The sequence below is a fragment of the Macrotis lagotis genome, chromosome 5 (genome assembly GCF_037893015.1).
Source record: "Macrotis lagotis isolate mMagLag1 chromosome 5, bilby.v1.9.chrom.fasta, whole genome shotgun sequence".
NCBI classification, from domain to species: domain Eukaryota; kingdom Metazoa; phylum Chordata; class Mammalia; order Peramelemorphia; family Peramelidae; genus Macrotis; species Macrotis lagotis.
Genome location: NC_133662.1, coordinates 79,868,508 through 79,896,135, shown reverse-complemented (window position 1 = coordinate 79,896,135; position 27,628 = coordinate 79,868,508). Strand labels below are relative to the sequence as shown.

The following is a 27,628-nucleotide window of genomic DNA, read 5'->3' as shown; positions in this document are numbered from 1 at the left end:
TCTTTCTAGGTCTTCCTGCTGTATCTTTCTAGTCACATATAGAAAAGTTGAGGATTTATGAGGGTTTATTTTATATCCTGCAATTTTGCTAAAGTTGCTAATTTAAACAACAATTTATCTAAAATGACATTAAGAATATTTAAAATAATTGGTTTATTTCAAAGGAGTATTTTTCCTCTGTACTAAAGATATAAAAAACATTGTCAATTTGAAATATTTATAAAACTTGATTCATCAAATTTAAGATTAAAAAACTCATATTCTGTAAACTACACTTAGCATTTAAAAAATCCTAATCTTAATTTTTTTTATTTTATTTTATTTTTAGGTTTTTGCAAGGCAATGGGATTAAGTGGTTTGCCCAAGACCACACGGCTAGGTAATTATTAAGTGTCTGAGGCCAGATTTGAACTCAGGTACTCCGGACTCCAGGGCCAGTGCTCTATCACAAATTTGCCAAAGAAAAAGGGAGAAGCATAAAAGCAGTAAAATGACCAGAGACTCAGAAAAAGAACATAGTTCAAAAACAAAAGTCTGATGATTCAAAGAATAATTATGCTGATGAGGAAAAGAAGACAGAATCTAAAAATCTAAAAATATTTGGAGAATGTGACATATGGGACATAAACAAAAGATAAAAGGGGCACCTGCCTAAAAATTAAAAAAAAAAAAAAGACTTGCAGTTTTTTGTTAAAAAAAAAAGGTAATAAAGAATAAAGCATCTAATGACCTGAGGCTTATGAAAAATTTTAAGGTATGTTCTGAGCAAGAACAAGGAAAAAATAAGTCCATGGCTTGGAGCTAATAATGGAATGTTAAAAGATGATAGATGTAATAGAGATTATAGATGTAATCACTAACCAGTGGTTTTTTGAGATAATACCAATAAAAAAGAGATCTAAGACAAAATGAGCAGATGACCCAATTGTGGAAAAAGGAAGAGAGGAAGAAGGGGAGAGAGAAGAAGAAAGAAAGGAAGAGGAAGAGAAAAAGAGAGAAAGAGAAAGACGAGAGATAGAGAGAAACAGAGAGAAAGAGACAGAGTTTGAAACTGATTCTGGAAATTATAGATTGGTGACTCAATGTTAAAATGTTGGTAAAATTTTACAATGAATAGGGAGGTGGCTAGGTGGCATAGTGGATAAAGCACCGGCCCTGGAGTCAGGAGTACCTGGGTTCAAATCCGGTCTCAGACACTTAATAATTACCTAGCTGTGTGGCCTTGGGCAAGCTGCTTAACCCCATTTGCCTTGCAAAAACCTAAAAAAAAGAAAAAATATTTACAATGAATATAAGAGCCAGTACAGATTCATGAAAAAACCCATGCTAGCTCTTCTAACTACCTTTCTTCTAACAAATCTCATAGTTTTTCCAATAAGGTTACTAGAATGGTATTAGTAGGAAAATGCTATAAATGAAGCATAACTGGATTTCAGTAAAGCATTACAACAGCCACTCATAATAGCCATATAGACAAGATTAGGAATGTAGACTGTATAACAGAATAGTTATGTGGATTTGTGGTTGAAGTCTATCCAATAAAAATTCAACAAGAGATAAATAAAAATGAAGAGAAATGAATCTCTAATAATACTTAAATGTATCTATGATCAAATTAATGTGGATATTCCCTTCAACAGAGCAGATCATAACCCACCTCTGTTTTCATATCTTGAGCAACTCTTATCCAGGAATTCCCACAAGTGTTTTTACAGAGGAAGCACTCCATTTACTAGAGATTTTCATACCAAGCTCTTGAAATTATCTGAGTAGTAACAGAACAGTCCATCAGTTATATCTCATGTTCTTGCCACATACTACTAGGCCACTGTCTTTTTTCATTCATTCTTCCTGATAATACTTTTCTTGAGCAAATGAAATATGATTCAACACAATTCCCCTTTCATATTGGTTATCATATAATTGACATTAAGGAAATTATTTCACCAGTCATACAACCCTAGTATCAGTCTCATTTTACAGATGAGAAAAATGAAGCTCAGAGACATTAAGTGACTTGCCCATGTCAGAAGGGGAGTTCAAGGCTGGGTCTTCCTAATTTTAAGTGTAATAATGATTCTTCAAAGACTGGATTTCTATGACTTGTGGTCATATAAAACTTGAAGATTGGCTTCTATATCAAGATGATGCTTGGAATCATTAAAACCTCTATGCAATTTCCCAAAGGCAATCCAGTGTGTTTTCCTAATCAATTAATGACATAGTTCATCATCCATTGGGTCTGTTCAAAATACACGTCCCGGTGGATCAGAACTATGGGGTTGCCCATCCAAATGGTATCACAGCCTGAAAAAAAAAAAACATTCTTCACCCAGTTTTTCATAGTGTATCTCAATAAATAACAAAACTCAAAAAAAAAAAGCAAACAATACAATGGAAAGAACTGGATTTGAAAACAAGATTGAAGTTCATCTCTGCCACTAACTTTGTGACCCTAGGCAAGTCAATTACCCTCTCTGGGTCTCAGTTTCCTCAATTATCATTGACAGTATTGAACTAGATGACATCTATGATTTCCTGAGGTATAAAATTGATCCTATAGTTATTTAGGAGACTGCAATGATCGAAGGCTTGATAGAATTAGCAGTGTCATAAACAATTAGGAACACTCTTAAATGAAAATGTAATGCCCTTTTCTTATCCTTCTTGACCTCTCTGCAGTTCTTAATACTGCTGATTCAACCTCTCCAGGCTCTAGGTTTCTGGGACACTACTTTATCCTAGTTCTTTTACCCATATGACTACTCCTTCTGAGTTTTCTTTTCTGTATCTTCATTGAGGCTGTGCCTTTAACCAGTGATGTTTTTCCCATGGTTCTATCATGGATCCACTTTTGTTCTCTCTCTCTTTTCTATTACATCTGGTCTCATCAGCTTCCATGGATTGTTTATCTCTATATTGATCCAGTCCTGCCTAATCTCTCTTCTGATTTCCAACCCCACATCTCTAACTCCCTATTAGAAACCTAGAACAGGATATCTGAGATAGCATAAACTCAACATGCTCAAAACTGAACTCATTGTCTTATCTCCCCAAATATTTCCCCTCTTCTGAATTCCCCTATTACTGTTTAGGTAGATAACCTTCTGGTCACACATGCTTCTTACTCTCACACATGCTATATCCAATCTGCTGGCAAATTCTGTCAATTTTACCCTTGGAAGTTCTCTCATAGGCACCTTCTTTTCTCCTCTGAAACCACCACCAAGCTGGTACAGCCCTCATCACCTCAGGCCTAGACTCTTATAACATTGCTAGATGGTCTCCCTCCCTCCTCATTCAATAATCTTCCTAAAATACTGCTCTGACCATATTACCTTCCTATTCAATAAATGCCAGTGGCTCCCTCCAGAATTGAATACAAAATCCTCTGCTTGGTGTTCAAAGCCTTTCATGATTTGGACCCTCCCACCTTTCTTTTTATGCATTATCACCCACATAGTCTACAAGCCAGTGATAGTTGCTTCCCTGATGTTCTTCACTACTTCTCCACAACTATGGACAGTTTCCCTGACTGTCTCTCATGCCCAAGAATTCTCTCCTGTCTCATCTCCATCTCCAGACTTCCTTCAAGTTCTAGGTAAATCTCATATTCTAAAAGAAGTCCATCTGGATTGCCCTTAATGCTAGTGCCTTCCCTCTTTTCATTATCTCCAATTTATCCTGTATATATACACACACACACACACACACACACACACACACACACACACACACATATATATATATCTTTTAAACATAGTTACTTGAATATTGACCTCCTTGAAAGTAGGGACTTTTTTTTGCTTTCCTTTGTATCCCTAGTCTTCTATTTTAGACTATTCTCATTTTAAATAAGTGAACTGTTTGGTCTTAAGTAATTATTAATGGAAGTTGCCTGCCGAAGTAGGTAAAGAAGGGAGGGTAGGAGGGAAGACAGGAAGGGAGTTGAAAGTCTATGGTGATAGGGTCTGGGATGGAGAATCAAAAACATGCCGGGGACTGGACTAGAATCAAGCAGGTGGGGGTGGGAGGGCAGAGACAGACACAAGGGGGCTGGAACACAGTTTGGTAAAGGGGGCAAAGACCTCCTCTCTAAGCAATGGAGGTCTCCAATCAAGTCTTCATCTGGTCAGGAAGGTCATTCCAAGAATCGGTTCTTCTGCTTTTTTTCATGGAGGGATTTTTTTCAAGTTTTTTTAAAGGGGTATTTTTTATTATTTTTTTTAGTGGGAAGGTGGGAGGTCCAGGAGTGTTAAGGAGAGAAGGGGCAGGCTGAGAGACAGCACATTACTACGTAGGAAAGTTAACATTAGATTAGTTTTGGAATGTGGATTTCATTCAGAATTTTTCACTTAAAGTCAAATTTGCAAATATGTGAATTTATAAGTGTCTGAATAAGTATCTGAACTTGGCATATAATAGGCGCTTAATGTTTATTAAGTATGTGAGAAATTGTATCACCTATAAAGAACCTGGAAACAATAAACTTGTTTTTTAAATATTTCTAAAACAGAATTCAATAAAATGTATTTCCTTTGTAATACTATACATTTTATTATATTTAAAAACATTATTCTGAGAAATGGTCCACAGATTTCAACATTATGCGAAAGGGATCTATAGTATTAAAAAAAGTTAAAATCTCCTAATCTACAGAAAATCCCTTTTCTCTATGGACACTTTGATGGATATCATCTATGCCTCACTTGATATCAGCAACCAGAGATCATCAAAACTCACTTTTATTTAAGGAATCTTATTTGTTTTTTAATCAATAACCATATGCACAGAAGAAACCTTGTTGGGCAGCACATATCATCAAAGAGAGATATGCTGAGAAAATAGGATATATATATATGCACAGCCCAAATATTATAATGGAATCCATGTTAAAAGATCTAGAGGAAGGCCTCTAGTACCCTTTATGGAACACTTAAGGTCCCTTTCAGTTTTGAACCTATTATCATAGGTTCCTATTATAACTTTCTCTCATTCCATCTCTCCCTATGTTTCACACCTCCCAAACTATTCACTCTTGAAATATTCAAACCCTCCATTTCTCAGTACTTTCCCAGGCAATCATCCCTATTCTGACTTTATATTCCTCTTTTTTCCCAATGTCCTCGTAATAGTTAACCAATTCAATTCTACACTGCTATCTACACTAAGTTCCCTTTCCACTCAGCCCTTCTCAAATCTCCTACCATTAGATTACCTTCATCCACCTCTTTTGTTCCTACTCACATAGTGCTGAACTGAACTGAAATCACACAACCAAGGTGTCTGGACAAAAATATAAATTCATATTTTCCAGCTTTACCTAGGTCTTCATTGTAGGAAAACAATCCTTGAATTTCTCCCTAACGATTCCCTATCTCAATCTCCAAAGATACTACCAAATCTCCTCTCTTTACTTTCCTATACTTCCCTCTTTCTCAGTTGAGTACTTTAGCTTTTGATGATGTTTGTCTTTTACTTTCAAAGAAGACCATGACATCAAGGAGATGATGCCATGACAAGCAACATGAATTGGATTTGAATGAGGGAGGCTGTGCTAAGTCACCAGCCTCACTTTCTCCTCCAGAGCCATCTGGATCGTGGCTAGGCTATCAGGATCAAATGACTTGCCCAAGGTCACACAGCTAATAAGTGTCAAGTATTTGAGACTATATTCAAACTCCTTTCCTTCTGACTATTCACTGTGTTCTATTCATTGTGCCAGATGACTCTGGAGAACGTGAGGCTACCTACCACCTTGGTTCAGGCCCTCATCTCCTCTTCACCAATCAGTACTCCAACCTTCACTACCTGCCCCTGATTTGCCAGGATCTATCCTGAGGGCCTCCTGGCACTCTCCAATAGGTCTCCCTGATTTACATTTCTTCCCCACTCCAGATCCTCCACTCCATAAAGTGCCCATTGATTTTCCTTATGCACAAATCAATCCCCTATCTGATAAATTCCAATTGTTTTCCCTTATCCCTAAGGTCAAATGCTATTTTTTTTTTTAGTTTTTAAAATCTTTCATCATTTGGCCTCAAGCTATTCTTTCTCATCTCCTTAGACATTATTCTTTGACCCTCATTCATTGTGAATTATCCTGGCTGGCCTTTTTATTACACACACACGCACACACACACACACACACACACACACACACACAACATTCTGTCTCTCATTTCCATATTTTTGCACTAGCCACTCATCTCATACTCTGACCTCCACACATCTGTATCCTTCAAGATACAGATGAAGAAACACCACCATATAAAGCCTTTCCTGATTCCCTCTCCATCAACTGCTAGTGTCCTCCTAAACTTTGTTTATAGTTATTCTTCTAATATTTGTTTTGCACATTCTTATATATGTACTTGTTCTCCTCCTCACCCCTAGAATATAAGCTTCTTAAGAATTAGAATTGTCTCATTCTTTGTATTCTATTCTCTTCTTAGACCAAAGTACAGTACTTGGCCACAATGAAAACAAGCTTGATGATGCCTGGTTTATGGGAAGATATGGCCAAAACTCATACTGGATAAGAAAAATATAGATGGATTGAAATCTTCCCTCATAGAGGAAAAATGCATGATGAGATCACAGATTCTCAGAAAATGTTTTTACTTTATTCACAGATTATAATGAAAAATTTCAAAAATAACCTAGTCAGCTAAATTGACATTGCTGTCCTCCCACAGGATAATATATTCCTAATGTGGAATTTATTGATAATAAATGTAAAACAAATCTTAATTCTTTGTAACATCTAGATAAGGGCTGTGCATATCAGATGTTCCACAAATATTTACTAGCAATAACTCTCCATTCATAAGTTGTTATAAATGCTGTATGACTTCTAAGGAATTTTAAGTTTCTGCCTCACAATCTATTAATTCCTACCACAATAATCAGGACTCAAAAGTCACCAATAAAACCAAATTGTCAAATGTAACATTAACCTTTTCTCAAGTCTTCGATTTTGTGACCTTTCAGCAGTCCTGATACTACTAGATATTCTCTACACCCTTCCTCCTCTCTGTCTATTGTCATCTCTTCTTCCTCTTCCCTTTGTACTTGGGGCTCTCTCCTCTCTAAACACCATCACAGATGATAGTCATCCACTTCCTTGGCTTCAAATACCACTTCTTGCTAACTCCTCCATTCATTCAACAAGTGCTTATACAGTGTCTGTTATATACAAGGTATCCCCCATACTGGAAATAAAGACAAAACAAATACCCCACTGTGGTTACATTTTATTGGTGAGGTGGCCTGGGGAAAATACACTACTTTAACAGATAAGTATATACAATATTATACTAATAAGAAGACTCCCAAATCTAAACTCCAGACTTAACCTCTCTCCTCATTCTGTGGATTTACACTTTCACCTGCCCACTATATGACTCACTAGCACTTTAAACTCAAAATATTGTCAAGATATTTGGAGACATCCTGTTTCCCAGAGTTAAGTAGGTTGTCCTGAGCTTGACATAACAACAATCCTTTGCATTTTGGATATTCTCCCCTTCTGGCAAAGTGTATTACTTTGAACAGCACCATGTAAACATTGAGTGGTTTGATCAATAACTGTTTAGATCTGCTGAAGTTCCCTCTATTTCCCAATACACCATAGTTGAGAGTGATTTGTAACTGCCAAGTGAACTCAGATACTCCACTCCTGTTCCCACCACACTCACTCTAGTTTATACTCTGCTGAACAATCACAAGGCTCAATGACCCTTACCCATCTTAGAGACTATTCCCACAGGACCCAAGAACCCCTGGATTGTCCAGAAATGCCAACCATAGAAACTGCTACAGCCCTATTGTGGTTTTTACCACAGCATTTATAACAACTTATGAATGGAGAGTTATTGCTAGTAAATATTTGTGGAACATCTGTTATGCACAGCCCTTATCTAGATGTTACAAAGAATTAAGATTTGCTTTACATTTATTATCAATAAATTCCACATTAGGAATATACTATCCTGTGGGAGGACAGCAATGTCAATTTAGCTGACTAGGTTATTTTTGAAATTTTTCATTATAATCTGTGAATAAAGTAAAAACATTTTCTGAGAATCTGTGATCTCATCATGCATTTTCTCTATGAGGGAAGATTTCAATCCATCTTACCTTCTCAGGAAAAGGGTTTTGCTTATAAGCAACCCACACTCTGAAATTAGTTAAACTTCGACCTGATTCCTGACACACCTGCCTTTGGCCTGCTTTGCCTCTCTCTAGTCACTCACAGGTTTGAAGGCCGGTTCTGGTCTGGTTGACAACACCTATAATTAAACTTATCTCTACCCCAATCCTGCTATTCTTCCATCATCCTCTCCCTTTTCCTTTCAACACTGAATCATAATTCTCCAGGGTTCTCACATTTATCACCCAGCAATCATCTCCGACTTCCCTAATCCAATACATTTCACTAATCTAGTCAACGCTATTCATACGGCAGCACTCAGGTCTATGCCCTCTCTGCTACTGGCCCACTTTTGGCAACTACTGCTCAGGCATTTAACCTCCAGATCTCCTCTCTTATAAAAGTACATACGACGGACAGAGCAACCTTTCAAATGCACCGATATGATCACATCAGTCCACTGTTCAGTCTCCAATGGCTCTCAATGAATCAAGCAGCTATGTTGTAAAACTGGATGGAGGATGGCACCTAGACTCAGGTTCAAGTCCTAGCTGTGAGACCCTGGACTGAGTTCCACGAATCTTTGCCTCAATGTCCCCCATCTAAAAAATGAACTGAAGGGGAAATGGCAAAGCACTCCAGCACCCTCGTCAAGAGAACCCGGAATGGGGTCACCAAGTCAAAACACGATTAAACAACAAACTTCTTTGCTCGCTATCCTAGCCCCTCCACGACCTACCTCTGCAGGCACTCCCTGTCACGGATGTATGTATGCATGTATGTGAGTGTGTACAAAATTAAGCAAGTTGTGGCGGCTTTTCCACCTCCACACTTGTGTTCATGGCGATGCCAGCCGGCTCCAGTGCTCCCTAAGGGCATCCTGCGGGCGCTGCGGGCGCCTCCTTCACTTCCAGGCTGTCCGTCGGGCCACAGCGGTGTTGCACACACGTGTGCGCATGGCGAGCTGCACATGCGCACACGCACACAACCACTGCGGGCAGGGATCCTGCTTTTTCGGGGGGGGGGGTTGGGGCGATGGGGTCAAGGGCCTTGTCTGAAGGGTGCGAGCTCGGCCTTGAACTCGGAGCCCCGGGGGGCGCCCGGGGACCCCCGCCGCCGCTCCTCCAAGCGCGGCCCAAAGGCCGGCCCCGCTCCCCCCGCCTGGCCCGCCGGCCGGGCCCGCAGCCCCTCCGCGCCCCCCGCCCGCGCCCCGGGGGGCTCTCACCTCTCGGGGCGGCCATGGCTGCGCACGGCGCCGGCGGACGCGTTCGTCTAGCCGCGCTCCGCGAGGCGCCGGCTCCGCGCGGTGCACTGTGGGGCCGCCCCGGCCCCCGAGACCATAGAGAGCGGGGCCGCGGCCTAGAGCGCCTCCCCTCGGCCGGGCCGGGGCGGAAGAGCCGGCGAGAGTCCGCGACCCCCTCCAGCCCGTTCCGGGCCGCCGCGGGGGGTGGGCGTGGCCTCCGAACTGCAACTCCCAGAAGCCCGCGAGGCTCCGCCGGGCGGCGCCGAGACCGCGACTCCGCGGCCCTTCCGGCCCCTGCCGGCCCGTGGGGGCGGGAAGCTGTGGCTCCCTCCCCGGCCGCCCGGCGCGCAGCGCAGAAACGCCGGGCCGGGGCACCCGCCGCGGGAGGAAGGGGACGATCCAGATCCCCCCTGAGCGTGGGCCCCGGGGGGCGGACTTTAAAATCGCATTCCTAAAAACCTGGGTATGGCAGTCAGGAGGACCGGGAGTTCAAATACGACCCACACAGGGGCCTAGCTGTCTGCCCTTGGGCAAGGGACTTAACCCATCGCCTTGCACCCCCCAAAAAAGAGAGAAAAACGGGTACAGAGCTCCCTTCCCTCTCGTTCATTCGCCCCCACACAGGTGGCAGTGCCCGGGAAGGTATGAAACTCCAAACGACTTAAATAGCCTGGAAAGGATTGGCACTGGATGCTCTGAAGGGTCTAAATGGTTTTCTTTTGATGGGTCCCCATCCCCCTCCTACTCAGTGAGGATGCTTTACTGTTAGCAAGATAATCAATACATTAGGCTTAGGGAGGCATCACTAGAAAGGGCACTGACTCCAGATGGTCAAAGGAATCTTCAGAACCCGCCTCTGATGCTTACAAGGCCTTGGGCAGTTTATTTAAAGTCAGCTAACTTAGCTATAAAATGAATATGGTCATTGAGTAATAGGATTAAAATTATATTATATTATATATTATCATATATTATATTATTATATATTATATTGTGTTATATTATTGTTAGGTTATATTATGTTATGTTATATCATATACAATATATTATATATTGTATATATTATAAATATTTATGTTGTAAATATTATATAAAATATATATTATATTAACCTGGGGGGGAATAATAAAGTTGTTATAAAGTGCCTCTTAAACTCTCTGAGTGAGCTACTCGGGTTTATGTTATTGCTTAATCTCTATTCTTTATGCCCTCTATCAGCCTCTGATGATTTAGGGGGCTGGTCCTGTGAATGGAGAAAAAGAAGGGAGTGCATGTGAGTGATGTTTCAGTAGCACCTGAAGAAATGGGAAAGTGAGTTGGTAATGAGAATTCCCTCCCCCCCAACCCCAAGGAGCGCACATTCTGATGGGGGGGTGCTAATTAAATTTAATCATGAATGAATAATATTAATAATAATATCTTGTATTACAAATACCAAATTTAAGAGATTCACAAAACTATTTCGAAACATTGCAAATTTGTCAATCGTTTTACAATCTCAAGTTGTTTTCATTGTTTTATTCTTAAAAATTCTAACACATTTCTTGTAATAAAATATATAAACAAAGAATTTTGCTTTCCAATTTAATAGAATGAAAAATGTGTCACAAGAAAAAAATGAGTTTCTAGTAACATAGTTTTATAGTGAATGTAGCTGAAAATCTAATGGATTTACATAATAATAATGGATGCCCCAAACTTACCTATTTAAATATATGTATGACTGACTTTGAATATTTGCTATATATTATTAAATGATAGCAAGCTTTAAAATACATTCTCCAATTAGGTTTCATCAACAGCTCTTGTTAAATTTACTTTGACTGCCCTTTGGGATGCTGTAGGACTGCCTCGGAGGCCAGTTATATAAATCTGTGGCCTGGGTACTCTGGAACCATCTTCTTTCTTAGTCTGTGTGCCAGTTGTCTTCAATAGGTATACTTGTGTTGAATTTTCTCTTTTCATGTGGCTAAGATTGGTTTGTACTGATTTGGTGAGTTTCTGACGCAAATTAGCCTAAAATAAATGAAAATAATAGGGAATAATTAACATTTCTTCAAAATACATATGAGCATTACTATCTACTAATTATAATCAATCTGAGTCATGATTTTTTTTAAAACAGATCTACTTATTAGCAGTAATTCTTGCCACAGAATTCTTGCTAGGACCTCAGATCTGTACAAAAACAAAAGCAACAAAAATGACTTTTAAAAATAATATCTACTAGGATATAAAATAAAACCAGTTCATTTACTTAAGGTGGTTTAAGTGGCTTGCCCAAGGTCACACAGCTAGGTAATTATTATCTGAGTTCAAATTTGAACTCAGGTCCTCTTGACTACAGTGTCAGTGTTATATCCACTGCACGACCCAGCTAATAAAATATCCCTTCCCTTAGAAACCAGAAAAATGCCTTACTGTTAAAATAATCTTTTTTAAATTTACAAAGTTACACAGAGTTTAAGCCTTCTAATTGTTACATTCACATTCTTTGAAACTCAAATGATAAGTCACAAAGGCATTATATGTATCACTGAAGAAGTTCAACTAGCCAATCATCTGTTGGAGAGCACCTGCTTTTTTTTTAGCTTTATTAATAAACTCATCCTATATAAAGTGGAATGAACAATGAGGGGAAAATGCTTTTCTAGCCATGATTTCACTAAAAAAAGTCAGAACTTGTTACTGGAATAGAAATGATGAAAATTTTAAGGGGAAAATGGACATTTCATTTTAAAATCTGTGATAAAGGAGAGAAAGCCAGGACAGAATCTCACAGGCACTTTTTTGGACAATAATTTTCAAAGAAATAAAAGTAAAACAAATGAATGAAATAGAGTCCCATGGTTTGAAACTCTGAAGAAGTCATTCCAAGAGAGATGGAAAACTCTCAACAATGAAATTGTAAAGACAGATCAATTCACTGAGGGACAAAAGGGGGGAGCTGTTTAAAGAGACCGACATAAACATATATGTATATTATATATATATATATGTATATTATATATATATATATATAAATATTATACAGGAAAAGTAGGGGAGATATTTAACACCTAAGCAGTCTTTGACAATTTCATATCTCAAGGGCCAAATGAACTACCTACCAAAGGAACATGTGGATGTAATTACTGAACCATATCAATTTAAAATTTCCTAGAGGTGCCATAGGCCTGAAGGAGGATAAATACTATCTTTTAAAAGAGGATGAAGGGAGTCTGCAAATTATTTAGATTGCTGGCAGAATTCAAGAACATATTATTAAAGGACTGGTTAGTAAACATCTAGAAAAGAAAGAAATGTAACAGAAAGAAGTCAGCATGGCTTCACTTAGAACTAATGAACTTTAAAAAAAAACAAACGGCATTACTTGGCTAATAGATCAGGGGGGTGCCAAAATATCTAAGAAAGTCCCTTGAGCAGTATGCATAATGTGTCCTAGATTGAACTCAAACCCAACCTCTTTAGTATGTCTTCAATTTAAGTATTTATTAATGTGTGCCAGGCACTGTGCTGGGCAGTAGGAACCCAATTTCAAAGAATGAAACAATCTCTACTTTAAAAGACCTTATCTCCCAATGTGGGAGATAATAAGTAAAAAATATAAGTTCCAAAATACATACAAAATATAAAATACTTAACTATAAAATATACAAACTATAAGGTTAATAAATTATGTATAAAATAGTTAATACAAGGAGTTGGGGAGGAGGACACTACTATTTGAGCGAATCAAGGAAGACCATGCCAAAGTTGCTGCTTGACCTATATCTTAGATTTAGAGATAGAGAGGAATTCAATGAGGCATAGATAAGAAGACAGAATGATGTGGAGCTGAACAAATGAAATATCCTAAAAACTCTACAAACTCTACATATCTATTAATGATATACCTATCTTTCAGGGTTGTTGTGAGGATCAAATGAGATGATGCATATATAGCCTTAACCTGCTATGTCTGTGAGTGATGATGATGAGTGTGTGGGATAAAAATCCACTTAAAAAAATAGAGACTCCTCTGAGCAAAAAAAAAAAAAAAGTTTATTTTGGCTTTTCCTAGAAAGGGGCACACTCCAAGTCTCACAAAGGTAGTAAAGATCAAGGAGCTGCCCCGAATTGACAGTCAAGCAAGATTATGTGGCCTAACTCGATCCCCTCCTCCTTCCTATCATCCTTTTCTGTCAACTCATTGCTTAGTCTTCAGAGTTGCATTCTACTTGTGAAACTCTACCCCAGCAACAAAGAAAAGAAAGGTTTTCATAAAATAGTACCTCACCATCCAGATGGTGAGAATAACCTTCAGGATTATAACTATTTTACTGAAGTAACATAATTTGTCTTGGAACGCAAGGTCTAGGAACAGTCTATTTATCAAACAAGAGGAGTCTTATGAGCTTTGGAATGCAAGATTTTCTCAAGGGAAAAAGTCTACTATCCTTCTAGTAGTCAGTAAAAGTTAGGAGAGTGAGCCACCTGTTTGGAATACAAGGGGCTTTCTTCTAGAAATAGTTTAAGAATAATAGTTTGTTCTTTCTTTAGTATTTCTTAATCCTGAGAGGCCTTCACTAGGAATATTAACCCTGAAATGGTTTTATGGGATTATTTCACTCATGACGATACTATTCTTGTGGACAAGATGAAAAGAGGTAGTCTAAGAAGTATGGCAGTTAATCTAAGAACTATGGCAGTTAAAGAGGATTTGGAATTGATTGAACATCTGGACTTGATGTATTCACAATGTCAGTCGACAAAATTCAGGAACAGATTCTTGAATGGAGCGTTTTGAAGCCTATGCTTTTTCATGTACTTAACACTCAGCCAGCAACTGTATCTAACTATAGCTATTAGAATGGAAAAAAGGTCCTCTCTTTTAAGAAGAGAATGGAAAGTTACCTACTTATGTGAAAAAGGAAAAAAAATTAATGCATAAAGATGCAACTATATGGATTGTCTTTTTCCTTCTGCCATTTGAAAGACATGAGAGATTCAGAGGGAACTGAAATCTGTGAGCATGATTGCAGTAGCAGTATGAAGGAGAAACAACAGCTGTGGACTGCTTGTTTGTCTTGAGTCTTTGGCAAAGTTATTAAGTACCAAGCAATGGAAGCTCAGCAAGCAAATACTTGCCATGTCTTGAGAAAAAAGTATGCTAACATTCATAAATTCTTTGATCGGACTCCATAGAAAGGCATCAAGAAAGGAGGTTTCTTACATCTGGTTATCTGAGAATGTAGGAAGAGGGGCAAAATGGCTGGTAATTAGATCTTAAGACCCTCCAAAAGATGACAGCTTCAGGCAGCCTTTGTTTCCACTGGGGCTTTGGTGGGAAGCTGCTAATTGCCAATCAAGGGTAGCAGAGAAAGTTAGTGTCATAAGAAAAAGCAGGAAGCTTGCTATAAATAAGAACACTATCCTCAGGAGATTCTGTTATTTGCCACATAATTTTCCATCAGGAATAACACAAACCCTAGGAATTTGCTTTATGGACAAAGGAAATTTTGATGTGGCCTGGAAGTGTGCTATGTTTATATCCCTGCCCATGACAAATAAAAACTATAAATACACAAAATGCAAATTGTTTACCTATTAGAAAAAGGCCTGAGAGAATGAATGCCTCTGTTCTCAAGGTAATCAAAGAGAATGCAATTTTCCCTGAAAGAAGGGAAGTAATATTCCAATTAGAAACAAAGCAGAGGGGTGGCTAGGTGGTGTAGTGGATAAAGCACCGGCCTTGGAATCAGGAGTACCTGGGTTCAAATCCGATCTCAGACACTTAATAATTACCTAGCTGTGTGGCCTTGGGCAAGCCACTTAACCCCATTTGCCTTGCAAAAACCTAAAAAAAAAAAAAAGCAGAAAAAAAGAATCTGAGAAGGCAGAAATAAATCCTCTCCTGTGTCAGATAGCCAAAAAAATGGACAAATGTAACAGAAGAAAGAGAGGGACTATGAGATAGTTGTAGTTATGGAGTAGATAGAATATCTTTTTGGTTCCACAATTTTGTCTTCTCTCATGAGAAAGAGAGAAAACTGTAGCAAAGAATTTTAGCTGACTCCAGAAGCTGGAAGCAAAATACTATCACCATTTGTCCAGTGGAATCACATCTAGAAGCTTTTGACAGAGATCCATTCAGTGAGGCAGCACTGACTAAAGGTAATAAATTCAGAAGATAGAACCCATCTAGCAGAGATCCACAGGGAGCAGTATGAGCATGTAATCAGAAAACATCACACTACAGTATCAGAAGATGAGTTGTTCTTCTGTTCTTAAGCCTTGCATTCACATGTCCCCTATGCATATAGCTTTGCATGCATGTGGCCAAGACATGCATGGACCTATGTTCCTTGTGCATATACATTCTCTAATTTCTTCCTGGTAAACTAAGATAGGTGTTAAAAACAAACAAAAATAAGGAAACAAACATACAAAAACAAACAAAAATAAGGAAAAAGCAAGTTAACTCACCCTTTCATAGAGGTCAAACTCCCTGAGGACTGAATCCTGCCTGAACCACAGGCATGGGTCCAGAGCAAAGGAGTTCATTTGCACATTTCTTTAATGTGAAAGGAGTGGGTCCTGAGACCTAGCCCTGTACAGATTCTTTAATGTTCAAATAGTACTCACAATGATGGAAGTAACAATCCTCTTGTATTCTGCCCTAGGCAAGCACCATCTGAAATCTAGGAATTGTATGTCCCAGATTTGCCAGTCTAGGGTTGCCAGTATTGTATTGTGTTCTAGGCATCATATTTTAGAATGAGTGAGAGAAAAGGCAATCAGAGGTGACAATCAGGATGGTGTGGGACTAAAGTCAGGTCAAACAAGGACAGTTGTAGAAGAGTTAGGGTCCTGAAGGTAGCTGCCTCTGTTATTTGAAGGGCTGCCCCAAGGAAGAAGGAGACTTGTTCTGACTGGTTTCAAAGGTCAGAACTAGGTGTAATAAATAGAGGTAGATTTAGGGCTAATGTTTGGGGAAATTTCTTTAGCATTTAGAGTCATCTGTAGAATGTGCTGCTTCAGGAAGTTGTGGATTCCCACTCAGGAGAGATCTTCAAAAGCTAATAGGTCAATCACTTGTTCATGATATTGGACAAAGGCTTCCTCTTCAGACACAGAAGGGATTATACAGGACTCCTGAGCTCCTGTTCAACACTGAGTTTTTGTTTGCTATCTCAGGTCTGATTTCTTAAACTAAAGTTATCTAGTTACCAATCAGTGAGAAGCTAAAGAAGACCTTTTGACATTAAGAAGACATTAACCCTAGAAAAATCTTAGATAAAAGATTCTAGGTGAGTAATAATTATAGCATTGTCATCTAATTCTGAAGATAAGAGCAGGCTTAGGTCGCTATTATTGATAACAACCAAAGATTAACAAGAAAGATACCAAATTTTACTTAATTTCTTAAAAGTTTTGTTCTATAAGTTTTATCACAGAGAAGAAAATAAATGCTGAACTTGGGGGCAGGAAGATCTGAGTTCAAACCCTATCCTCAGACCTAGTTGTGAGACCCTGAATATGTTACTTAACATCTTGCAGCCTCAGTTTTTAATTTCTAAAGTGGGAATAATAATATAATCTGCCTTATAAGGTTGTTTTAAGGATCAAATGAGACAACTTAAGTAAAACATTCTGTAAATCTTAAGGCCCTATATAAATGTGAATTATTATTAAATTTAGTGCTACTCTTGTCTGTCTAGTTGTTTTAATGCAAACTTAACATTTTTAAAAATGTAAAACAGGAATGTGTGTGAATAATTTTTTTTTCAGGCTCTCATTTCTCTATCCCTCTACAATTATTCTCCTTCCCCTGACAGCTTAAAGTCAGGAAGTTCAGATCACACAACCATACCAGTTCTTATCTTTCATTATTGAAGAAGACCAAAATGACATCGCTGTTAGAGACAAATTAGAGTGTGTCCAACTGTGGATCAGACCAATATGAGCTCGAATGCTCTACCACAGATCAGGCACAAATAAGTCATGTGAACACTTGGGGTCCTTACTTTAAATTTACACATCCCAGGTGGCGTAGTGGATAAAGCACTGACCTTGGAGTCAGGAGTACCTGGGTTCAAATACGGTCTCAGACACTTAATAATTACCTAGCCGTGTGGCCTTGGGCAAGCCACTTAACCCCATTTGCCTTGCAAAAAAAAAAATTTACACATCCCATGTTCCCTCTGAACTGCTTCAATTCTACCCTTCTCATAGAATGCAGCATCCTCTCTGAGGAGAGCACACCATGCTAGGCAGTCCTGTGCCAGTGTCTCCCATCCTGCATAATCAATTGAAAAGTTCTTAAGAGAGACCTTCAGGGTGTCTCGGTTTCACTTCTTCTAACCACCTGTGAGCACTTGCCCTGTGTGAGTTCTCCATAAAATAGTCTTTTGGGCAAGCAATATGTTTGGCATTCTAACATGTCCAGCCCATCATAGTTATGCTCTCTGTAATAATGTTGAAATGCTAGGCAGTTTAGCTCAAGAAAGGACCTCACTTGGTGTCTGGTATTTTCTCCTAGCAAATGATCTTCAGAATCTTCCTAAGAATTTAAATTGAAGTGATTCAGTTTTCTGACATGGCACTATTGTCCAGGTTTCATAGGCATGTAGCAATGAGGTCAGCACAACCGGCTCTGTAAATCTTCAGTTTGGTGTTAGCCTACTGTCTCTTCTCTCCCACACTTCCCAAATACTGAGCTACACTGCTGAGGTAAGTGAACTTATCCATGGTATTCAAAATTTCTCCACTCGCTTTAATCAATGGTTCCACATATGGATGGTGTGATGCTGGCTGATATCTGTGTTTTCTTGGTAATAATTATTAGGCCAAAATTAGCACAAATAGCAGAGAATCGATCCATACTTTGTTGCATCTCAGCTTCAGAGGCTGCACTGAGTGAACAATCATCTGTAAACAGAAGATCATACACTAACACTCCCTCCCCTTTGGTCTTGGCTTGTAGAGGATTGCCTTCATCTCACATCCTGTCTGTCTCTTCTCTTTATAATCACATAGTCTGCAGTGTTTGCTGTGAGTACATCCAGGAAGTTTTATTGAGTTTAGGTAAACAGAAGACAATGTTTGTGATGGAAAGGTCATGAAATATGCAAGTGAATATTGTTGTCATTTCCCTCTCCATTTGTCCCAAGCACTCCCTGCCCACATCTGGTAATCTGAGCCTACTCTACCATTCAAGTCGCTCAGAATTTTGTCCTCTTTTGGGACACTGATAATAAGGATCAGCAGGTTTTCATAAAATTTTTCTTTGACTTCATCAAGATTTACCATGGTAGGAAGCACAGGCACTGATGATGTGCTTTCCTGCAAGTGACAATTGCATTGTCATGAACCTGTCATTCACTCCTTTTGATAAGCATACGAGCTTGTTGGCTAGATTAATTTTGATTGCAAAATGTATTCCAGCTTCACTGTACTCCCCTTCACCACAATCACTCCAGAAAAATGTGTATCCATCTCTGACTTCAGTAAATTGGATTTAATTTCCCAGCCTTATTTCACTCAAGGCTACTATTTGAATGTGATATCTGCTGAGTTCTCTTGTGGCAAGAGCTGTTCATCTCTCAGGTCTATGAGTTCTTGAATTGACTTTGTGCACACATTCCATGTACCAGTGGTGAGTAGAATCTTCCCTTGAAGAAGTTTTTGTATGTTTTTTGTTTCAACCACAAGCTGGGATCCTTGCCTTCCATGGTAATCAGGCCAGGATTGGGTAAGTAGACACTTTTTAAGGAACCTTTTCTAGCTCCTTCCTCACACCAGAAGGTGAGCAGTGCAGTCCTTAAAAGGGCTTCTCTGACTTTCCACTTCTAGCGAGGAGACAATCCCATGGCCTATGCCACCTGTGTGCAGCATCATGATTACAGATCCTAGTGTATGACCACCCCTCCTGCTTTGTCACTTCCTGTCACCACAGGACTTTGAGATAGGAATGGTAAAATGGTACGGGTGATATCTTTTGATTTGTGCAAAAATTAGATTTTAGTGAGGCAGAATTGCATGAAATCATTGACCTCACTCTCTCTTCCAGAGTCATCATAACTGAAGGGAAGACAGAATCAACATGACTGATGATGGCTCTAGAGGCAGTGGATGATTTTGATATCTTCAATGTCTACCCAAGCTCTAAGTGCTTCACAGCACCTACTTCAGCTACCTCCAAGGTCAATTGAAATGGATTGTTCTCATCCTCCCATTCCACCAGTGAGAAACTTCACCTGCTTGGAGTAGATGCCTCTCACTAACTCACTAACAGGTTTGAGACCCCCCGCCCCCACCTACCCTCAACCTGGTTTGGCCCAGCTGCCTAAATTGTTTACTAGTAAACATAAATGGTTTACTAAATTGGCTACTGTGAATGTTATAAGTTTTTGGAACCACAGGTGAGAGGTAGGTGGCTCAAGTGAATATCAAAAGTAGAAAACAGACCTGAAAAGGACTCAACAGCACTCCACTTAGCATCACAAGCACTAGACTTCCTTGAACACACCCTAAACTCCAACTACACCATCTAGATACAGGATAGCTCAACTTCAGGATGACATTTTGAGAAGTGAAACTACCTCTGAAAATTGAATCTACAAATCTAAAAAACCACAAAGTAAGAAAGATAAACACCACCACCCAGCAAGGATAATTAGCCTATTAGGATTCTTTAAAGAGTCCCCCATATTGAGAAAATTGTGCTAGACATTCATTAGAGACATCTGTAGGGAAAAGGATGAGAGGGAAGATAAAGAATTGAGGAGAATGAAACATGAAACTCATGAGAAGAATCATCTCTAAATCAGTTTTTAAATGAGAGGAATTAAACATCAAGAAATCTCCTTTGGAAAACAGAAGTTAAAGATCTATGCCCAAGGGAGTAGCTAGGTGGATAAAGCAGCAGCCATTGGAGTCAGGAAGACCTAAGTTCAAATCCAACCTCAGACACTTAATACTTACCTAGCTATGTGACTTGGGCAAGCCACTTAACCCTATTGCCTTAAATAAATGAAATTTTTTAAAAAGATCTATGTCTAAAAGTTAATATCCATCACAACTGGGAAAAACAAATCCAAGCAATACTTCTTACCAACTTTCAACAACAGGGTTAGAATTATATTAGAAAGTTAAGAGAAATATTTCTAATATTAGCTAAATTAGCTAAATACCAATACCTCCTCCTGAAGGAGAATATTTAGGAGGAAATATTTAGAAAAGAATATCATAGAGAATATTTAGAAGTATCCCAAGACTGCTTTATCATTTGGAAAAGAAATACAAATTTTCTCAGCTTGAGCTATGCCCTTATCTCATTAATATCGAATTCTAAAATGCTATGTAATGTAAGTTTAAGGAGATAAATATTTCAGGTAAGAAGCTGGGTTGCTTAACATTTTCCAAGATGAGATAGTCTCTAAATGATTAGAGTATATTCAAAGAAATCGCACTCTAATTGGACATATAAGACAATTCTATGATGAAAATTATTAGTGATATTTAAGTATAAGCCATGAATTGATATTTATGGCCAAATTTCCAATCTGCCAAATAGGGAGAGGACATTTATTTAAATATAACATGATAGAAAGTAAGTGAGGCGGGGCCAAGATGGCGGAGAGAAGACAGGCACAGTTCTAAAGTCTCCTGATCTCTTCCCCATCTATCACGTGAAACAAACCTCTTAAAAGAAATCCGAACCAGGAAACCCAGAAAGAAAATCCAGGAGAGGAAAATCTACCTCAGGATTTGTCTCCCGCAGCAGCCTTGGCTGAGTACCGGCAGGTGAGTCTGAGCTCCCAGGGAAGATCAGCCAGACCAACAGCTGAATCGGAACCGGGAGTCTGAGGGCCCGAGAGCCGGACCTGCTGGATCAGCGGTGGGGCTGGACGAAGGGGGCTTGGGTCCGCGGGGAAGCAGAGGCGCTGGTGTTGGTGCTGTCCCCCTGGAGCTTGGGGAAGGGGCTGCAGGGAGAGGTCTGGTGCAGGAGAGCTGCAGACACCATCCCTGGGCTCCTCAGGTCTGAGAAACTCTGAGCCCACGCCTCCATTGCACTGAGGCCTCTTCTCAAACAAATGCAAATTATTTCTGCCTCAGGCCCAGGTGTGTGAGCAAAAGAACCAGCCCAGCTGAGGAATCACCTCAGGCCAGGGTAAAGCCCACCATTGATTGAAGGCAAAAGAATTCAATAGCTCCAATTCCCTCCCTCAAGCAAAGGGAGAAGGCCTCGCAACCAAGGTCACAGACACCTCAGAGAGGGCAACCAGCACCTCCTACTGGCCAGCTAGAGAAACTGCACTCAGTAAAGCCTTTAGAGATCCCAAGCCCAGGTGAACCAGCCCCCCCCCCAACTCAAGGTATTAGCATAATGAAGAAGGGTCAGCGGAAAGGTGGATCCATAGAAAAATTCCTGGAAGGGAAAGACCCCAACCCAGAGAGACCTGGAACCTCTGAGGAGAATACAATCTGGTCTCCAGCACAGAAAGACTTCCTTGAAGAAATAAGGAAGGAGTTTAAAAATCAACTGGAAAATTTGGGGGAGACAATTAATACCTTGCAAAATGACAATAATTCTCTCAGATCCTCAAATGAGCAAATGCAAAAAGAAATTCTCTCAAAACCTCAATTGGTCAAATGGAAAGCTCTTTCAAAAGTAGAATCAACCAATTGGAAAAGGTTAATGAAGAAAACTCCTCCCCCCCGCCAAAATAATGGAGTCTACAGAAACTAATGACTCCACGAGACAGCAAGAGTCAGTTAAACAAAATCAAAAAATAGAAAAAATAGAAGCAAATGTGAAATACCTCATCAACAAAACCACTGACCTTGAGAATAGATCAAGGAGGGGGAACCTGAAAATTATAGGACTTCCTGAAAACACTGAAGAGAAAAAAAGCCTAGACTTAATATTACAGGATCTAGTGATAGAAAACTGCCCTGACATCATGGAATCGGAGGGCAAAGTAGTTATTGAAAGAGTACATCGATCCCCACCAGAAAAAGATCCTAAAAGGAAAACACCAAGGAATGTTGTGGCCAAACTCCAGAACTATCAGATAAAAGAGAAAATCCTGCAAGCAGCCAGAAAGAAACAATTTAAATATCAAGGAGCCACGGTAAGGATCATGCAGGACCTGGCTGCATCAACTTTAAGGGATCAAAGGGCCTGGAATGCAGCCAAGAATCTACTTTCCTGCAAAGCTGAGCCTTCTCTTCCAGGGAAAAAGATGGACATTTAATGAAATGGAAGAATTCCAAAAATTTCTGATGAAAAGACCAGAGCTAAATAGAAAATTTGGATATCAAACAGGAGGTTCAAGAGACACATGAAAAGGTAAAAAAAAGGGGGGGGGGCAGTAAAAGGAAAAAAATGCAATCCAGCAAGTTGAAACTGGCTATATCCCAGCATGGGGGGGGGGGGGGGGGGGGGGGGGCGGGGTAGAGACTCTCATAAATCCTGAGAATCCTGAGAAATGTAACTCTAACAGAGAGAATATACCTAGCCAGAAATGCTGGACATCCATGACCTATCCAGGAGACTGATATCTAATGGGATGTAACTGGCTTTAACTCTACCAGGGAGAAAGACTCTAATAACTCTCAGGAATTTGGACTCTATTCAACAGAATATACTGAACTAGAAGGGTCAGACACTCAGAATTTTCTATGACTTAGATAGAATGATCTTAAAAAAATACACTACCTCCCTAAAAAGGGGGACAGGAAAGAGACGGGAGGAGGGAGGGGATTGAATGGGACAAATCTCATTACACTAAGAGGTAAAAAAAACCTATGGTAATAGAGGGGAAGAAGGGAGTAGAGGAGAAACACCTGAATCTTCTTCTCATCAGACTTGGCTTAAGTCAACCTACACATACTCAGTTAACTTATAAAAACATCTAACCTTTCAAGAAGTAAAAGGGGAAAAGGGGAGGGGGGACAGAGAAAGGGAAGGGGAGTGGAGGAAATAAGGGGAAATAACAAAAGGAAGGGAAGGGAACAGGGAAAGGGGAAAGAAAGGGGAGGGAGTGATATAGGAGGGCAAACACACTGAAGGGGGTGGTATTCAAAAACAAAATACTGGGGAATATGGATAAAGGGGGGTAAAGGGAGGAAAAATACAAACGGAGGGAAGATAGCACAGAGGGCAATAAAGAATTAGTAATCATAACCTTAAATGTGAATGGGATGAACTCTCCCTTAAAATGTAAGCAAATAGCAGAGTGGATTAAAAACCAGAATCCTACAATATGCTGCTTACAAGAAACTCATTTGAAGCAGAGAGATACATATAGAGTAAAGGTAAAAGTTTTGGAGCAAAATATATTTTGCTTCAGCTGAAGTAAAAAAAGCAGGGGTAGCAATCCTTATCTCAGACAAAGCAGCAGCAAAAATAGATAGCATTAAAAGAGATAAGGAAGGAAACTTTATCCTCCTAAAAGGTACCATAGACAATAAAGTCATTTCAATATTGAATATATATGCACCCAGTGGGACAGCACCCAAATTCTTAGAGGAGAAGCTGAAAGAATTACAGGAAGACATAGACAGCAAAACTCTACTAGTAGGAGATCTCAACCTCCCGCTATCAGATCTAGATAAATCAAATCATAAAACAAACAAGAAAGAAATTAGGGAGGTAAATAAATTGTTAGAAAAATTAGATATGGTAGACTTATGGAGGAAACTGAATGGGGATAGGAAGGAATATACCTATTTCTCTGCAGTACATGGAACTTATACAAAAATTGACCATGTACTAGGACATAAAAACCTAATGATCAACTGCAGAAAGGCAGAAATAGTGAATACATCTTTCTCAGATCACAATGCAATAAAAATCATATGCAATACTGGGCCAAGGAGATATAGACCCAGAGCAAATTGGAAACTGAATAACCTCATCTTAAAAAATGAATGGACCAAAAAACAAATTATAGAAAGAATTAACCATTTTATCCTAGATAATGATAATAATGAAACAACATACCAAAACCTATGGGATTCATATTATAGCTTTAAATGCTTATATGAATAAATTGGAGAAAGAGGAAATCAATGAAGTAAACATGTAACTAAAAAAATTAGAGAAAGAACAAATCAAAAACCCCCAATCAAATACCAAATTGGAAATTTTAAAAATCAAAGGAGAAATTAATAAAATTGAAAGCAAAAAAACTATTGAATTAATAAATAAAACAAAAAGTTGGTATTATGAAAAAACCAATAAAATTGATAAACCTTTGGTCAATTTGATTTAAAAAAAGAAAGAAGAAAACCAAATTGCTAGTATTATAAATGAAAAAGGTGAACTCACCACCAATGAGGAGGAAATTAAAGTAATAATTCAAAATTATTTTGCCCAACTTTATGCCAATAAATTTGATAATCTAAGTGAAATGGATGAATATTTACAAAAATATAAGTTGCCCAGGTTAAATGAAGAAGAGATTAAATACCTGAACAACCCTATCTCAGAAAAAGAAATTCAACAAGCCATTAGTGAACTCCCTAAAAAAAATCTCCAGGGCCTGATGGATTCACAAGTGAATTCTACCAAACATTTAAGGAACAATTGGTTCCAATCCTATATAAACTCTTTGGAAAAATAGGGAAAGATGGAACTCTGCCTAACTCTTTCTATGAAACCAATATGGTACTGCTACCTAAACCAGGAAGAGTTAAAACAGAGAAAGAAAATTATAGACCTATTTCCCTCATGAATATAGATGCAAAAATCCTAAATAAAATCTTAGCAAAATGACTACAACAAGTCATCACTAGGATAATACATTATAATCAAGTTGCATTTATTCCAGGAATGCAGGGTTGGTTCAATATTAGGAAAACTATTAGTATACTCAATTATATCAACAGCAAACCTATCAGAAATCATATGATCATATCAATAGATGCTGAAAAAGCTTTTGACAAAATACAGCATCCATTCCTATTAAAATCACTAGAGAGTGTAGGAATAAATGGACTCTTCCTTAAAATAATGAGCAGTATCTATCTGAAACCATCAACAAGCATTATACTCAATGGGGAGAGGCTAGAGGCAAGATCAGGGGTTAAACAAGGGTGCCCATTATCACCACTACTATTCAATATTGTATTCGAAATGTTAGCATCAGCAATAAGAGAAGAAAAAGAAATTAAAGGAATTAGAATTGGGAAGGAAGAGACAAAACTCTCACTATTCACAGATGACATGATGGTCTACCTAGAGAATCCCAAGAAATCATCTAAAAAACTACTGGAAACAATTAGCAATTTTACCAAAGTTGCAGGTTATAAAATAAACCCCCATAAATCCTCAACTTTCCTATATATGACTAGCAAGAAACAGCAGGAAGAGCTAGAAATAGAAATTCCATTCAAAGTAACCTCAGACAGTGTAAAATACTTGGGAGACTATTTGCCAAGACAGACTCAGAATCTTTTTGAAAACAATTATAAAACACTTCTCACACAAATTAAATCAGATTTAAATAACTGGGCAAATATCAACTGCTCATGGATAGGTAGAGCTAATATAATAAAAATGACAAATCTACCAAAACTAAACAATCTGTTTAGTGCCCTACCAATCAAAATTCCAAAAAATTACATTAATGAGCTAGAAAAAATTGTAAGTACATTCATATGGAGAAATAAAAAGTCAAGAATTGCCAGGAGCTTAATGAAAAAAAATGCAAACGAAGGTGGCTTAGCACTACCAGATCTAAAATTATATTATAAAGCATCAGTCATCAAAACTGTTTGGTATTGGCTAAGAAATAGAGTGGTGGACCAGTGGAATAAACTAGGTGTAAAAGCAGGAGAGGATTATAGTAATCTACTGTTTGATAAACCCAAAGAGTCAGGCCACCAGGATAAAAACCCTCTTTAGAAATCAGGAGGGACAGGATTTCAGGGAAACCTGGAGGGATTTGCATGAACTGATGCTGAGTGAGATGAGCAGAACCAGAAAAACACTGTACACCCTAACAGCAACATGGGAGTGATGTTCATCCTTGAAGGACTTGCTCATTCCATCAGCGCAACAATTGGGAACAATTTTTGGCTGTCTGCAAAGGAGAGTACCATCTGTATCCAGATAAGGAGCTGTGGAGTTTGAACAAAGTACAAGGACTATTCCCTTTGATTCGGAAAAAAAACCCAGATGTCCTATGGTTTGATCTGGTTACCTCTGAGAATTCTGTTCTCTTTAAGGATATGATTTCTCTCTCAGCACACCCAATTTGGATGGAGGTACAACATGGAAACAAAGTAAAGACTGACAGAGTGCTATCTGTGGGGTGGGGGTGGGGGGGAGGGAAGCAAGACTGGGGGGAAAACTGTAAAACTCAAATAATATCTTTAATAAACATTCTATGGCTTAAAAAAAAAAGAAATTAAGTGAACATGCTTTGAATACCAAGGCCAAGATTTACTCTGAGTTTATCCTGAATGATAGCATAATTGTTTTATATGAAGGATAATACATGTGTATTCTAATTTTGGGGTGGCAAAGGGAGAAAGTGAAATTGAACTCCTTGTCTTCAAAAGGAAAGCTTGAGTTATAAAAGAGTATAATTAGTTATAAAATGGCAAGGAATGCTCAGTGTATCATATATTAGTTTGCTGAAATAATTTCATTTAATCTTCCAAAAATTCTAAAAAATATTATGTTTTAGAGCAGAGGTATCTTTTTCCTTCCAAGGGCTATTTGGATATTTTAAGCATCATTCCCAGTCTATATTTGTTCAAAAATTTAACTAATTCATCCCTAAAAAGCTACTAGATTTATTGAATTTTGAGTCCTACCTGTGGTTACCTTGGCAACATCAGACCAATACAGCCTGAAAGCTTTACCTACCCCTGTTTTACAAGGTAGCTAACTTTACCCTCTAAAAATTTTTTAAATGAACCCCAAAAATACTTTTTCAGATAACATTGCTACAAACCAGTTTTATAGCCTTTCTTCTCAGCTCCCATTCATTCCATTCATAACCAGTTTCAACTGTTGGCTGCATTATGTGTGTATCTGTCTGTGTGCTACTTTCACATCTTGTTATTGGTTGTATTTGTTTTTCAATCATTTTGATCTGAAGAAATGGAGAGTTGATATTAATATACATGTATATATTTCATTTAATGAACATTTCTAGGCAAAACAAGATAAATTAAAAATTGAAAAAACTAAGTAGTTATAAAAAAACACAGAAAAGACATATAAA

The 27,628-nt window shown here is 38.6% G+C and overlaps 2 protein-coding genes across 6 annotated transcripts in view; both read right to left on the bottom strand.

The window, feature by feature from the left end:
• SLC35A1 (solute carrier family 35 member A1) overlaps nt 1–9,471 on the bottom strand; it is a 48,749-nt gene extending 39,278 nt beyond the window's left edge. The window contains exons 1-2 of one of the 3 annotated variants that reach the window (XM_074187127.1): nt 9,381–9,396; nt 1,658–1,765 (exon numbers count right to left, since the gene is read on the bottom strand). Coding sequence is in view for 1 of the 3 variants with exons in the window: in XM_074187126.1 (XP_074043227.1) it covers nt 9,381–9,396 (16 nt within the window). In the remaining 2 variants the exon portion in view is untranslated. Of the gene's footprint in view, nt 1–1,657; nt 1,766–9,380 lie in introns of all 3 variants that reach the window. The other 2 variants (XM_074187126.1, XM_074187128.1) reach the window with 2 other exon arrangements.
• A 1,514-nt stretch (nt 9,472–10,985) lies between these two features.
• CFAP206 (cilia and flagella associated protein 206) overlaps nt 10,986–27,628 on the bottom strand; it is a 71,698-nt gene continuing 55,055 nt past the window's right edge. For all 3 annotated transcript variants that reach the window (XM_074190211.1, XM_074190212.1, XM_074190210.1), the window contains exons 12-13: nt 27,356–27,496; nt 10,986–11,414 (exon numbers count right to left, since the gene is read on the bottom strand). In XM_074190211.1, coding sequence (XP_074046312.1) covers nt 11,184–11,414; nt 27,356–27,496 — 372 coding nt within the window. In that variant the 3' untranslated portion in view covers nt 10,986–11,183. The remainder of the gene's footprint in view (nt 11,415–27,355; nt 27,497–27,628) is intronic.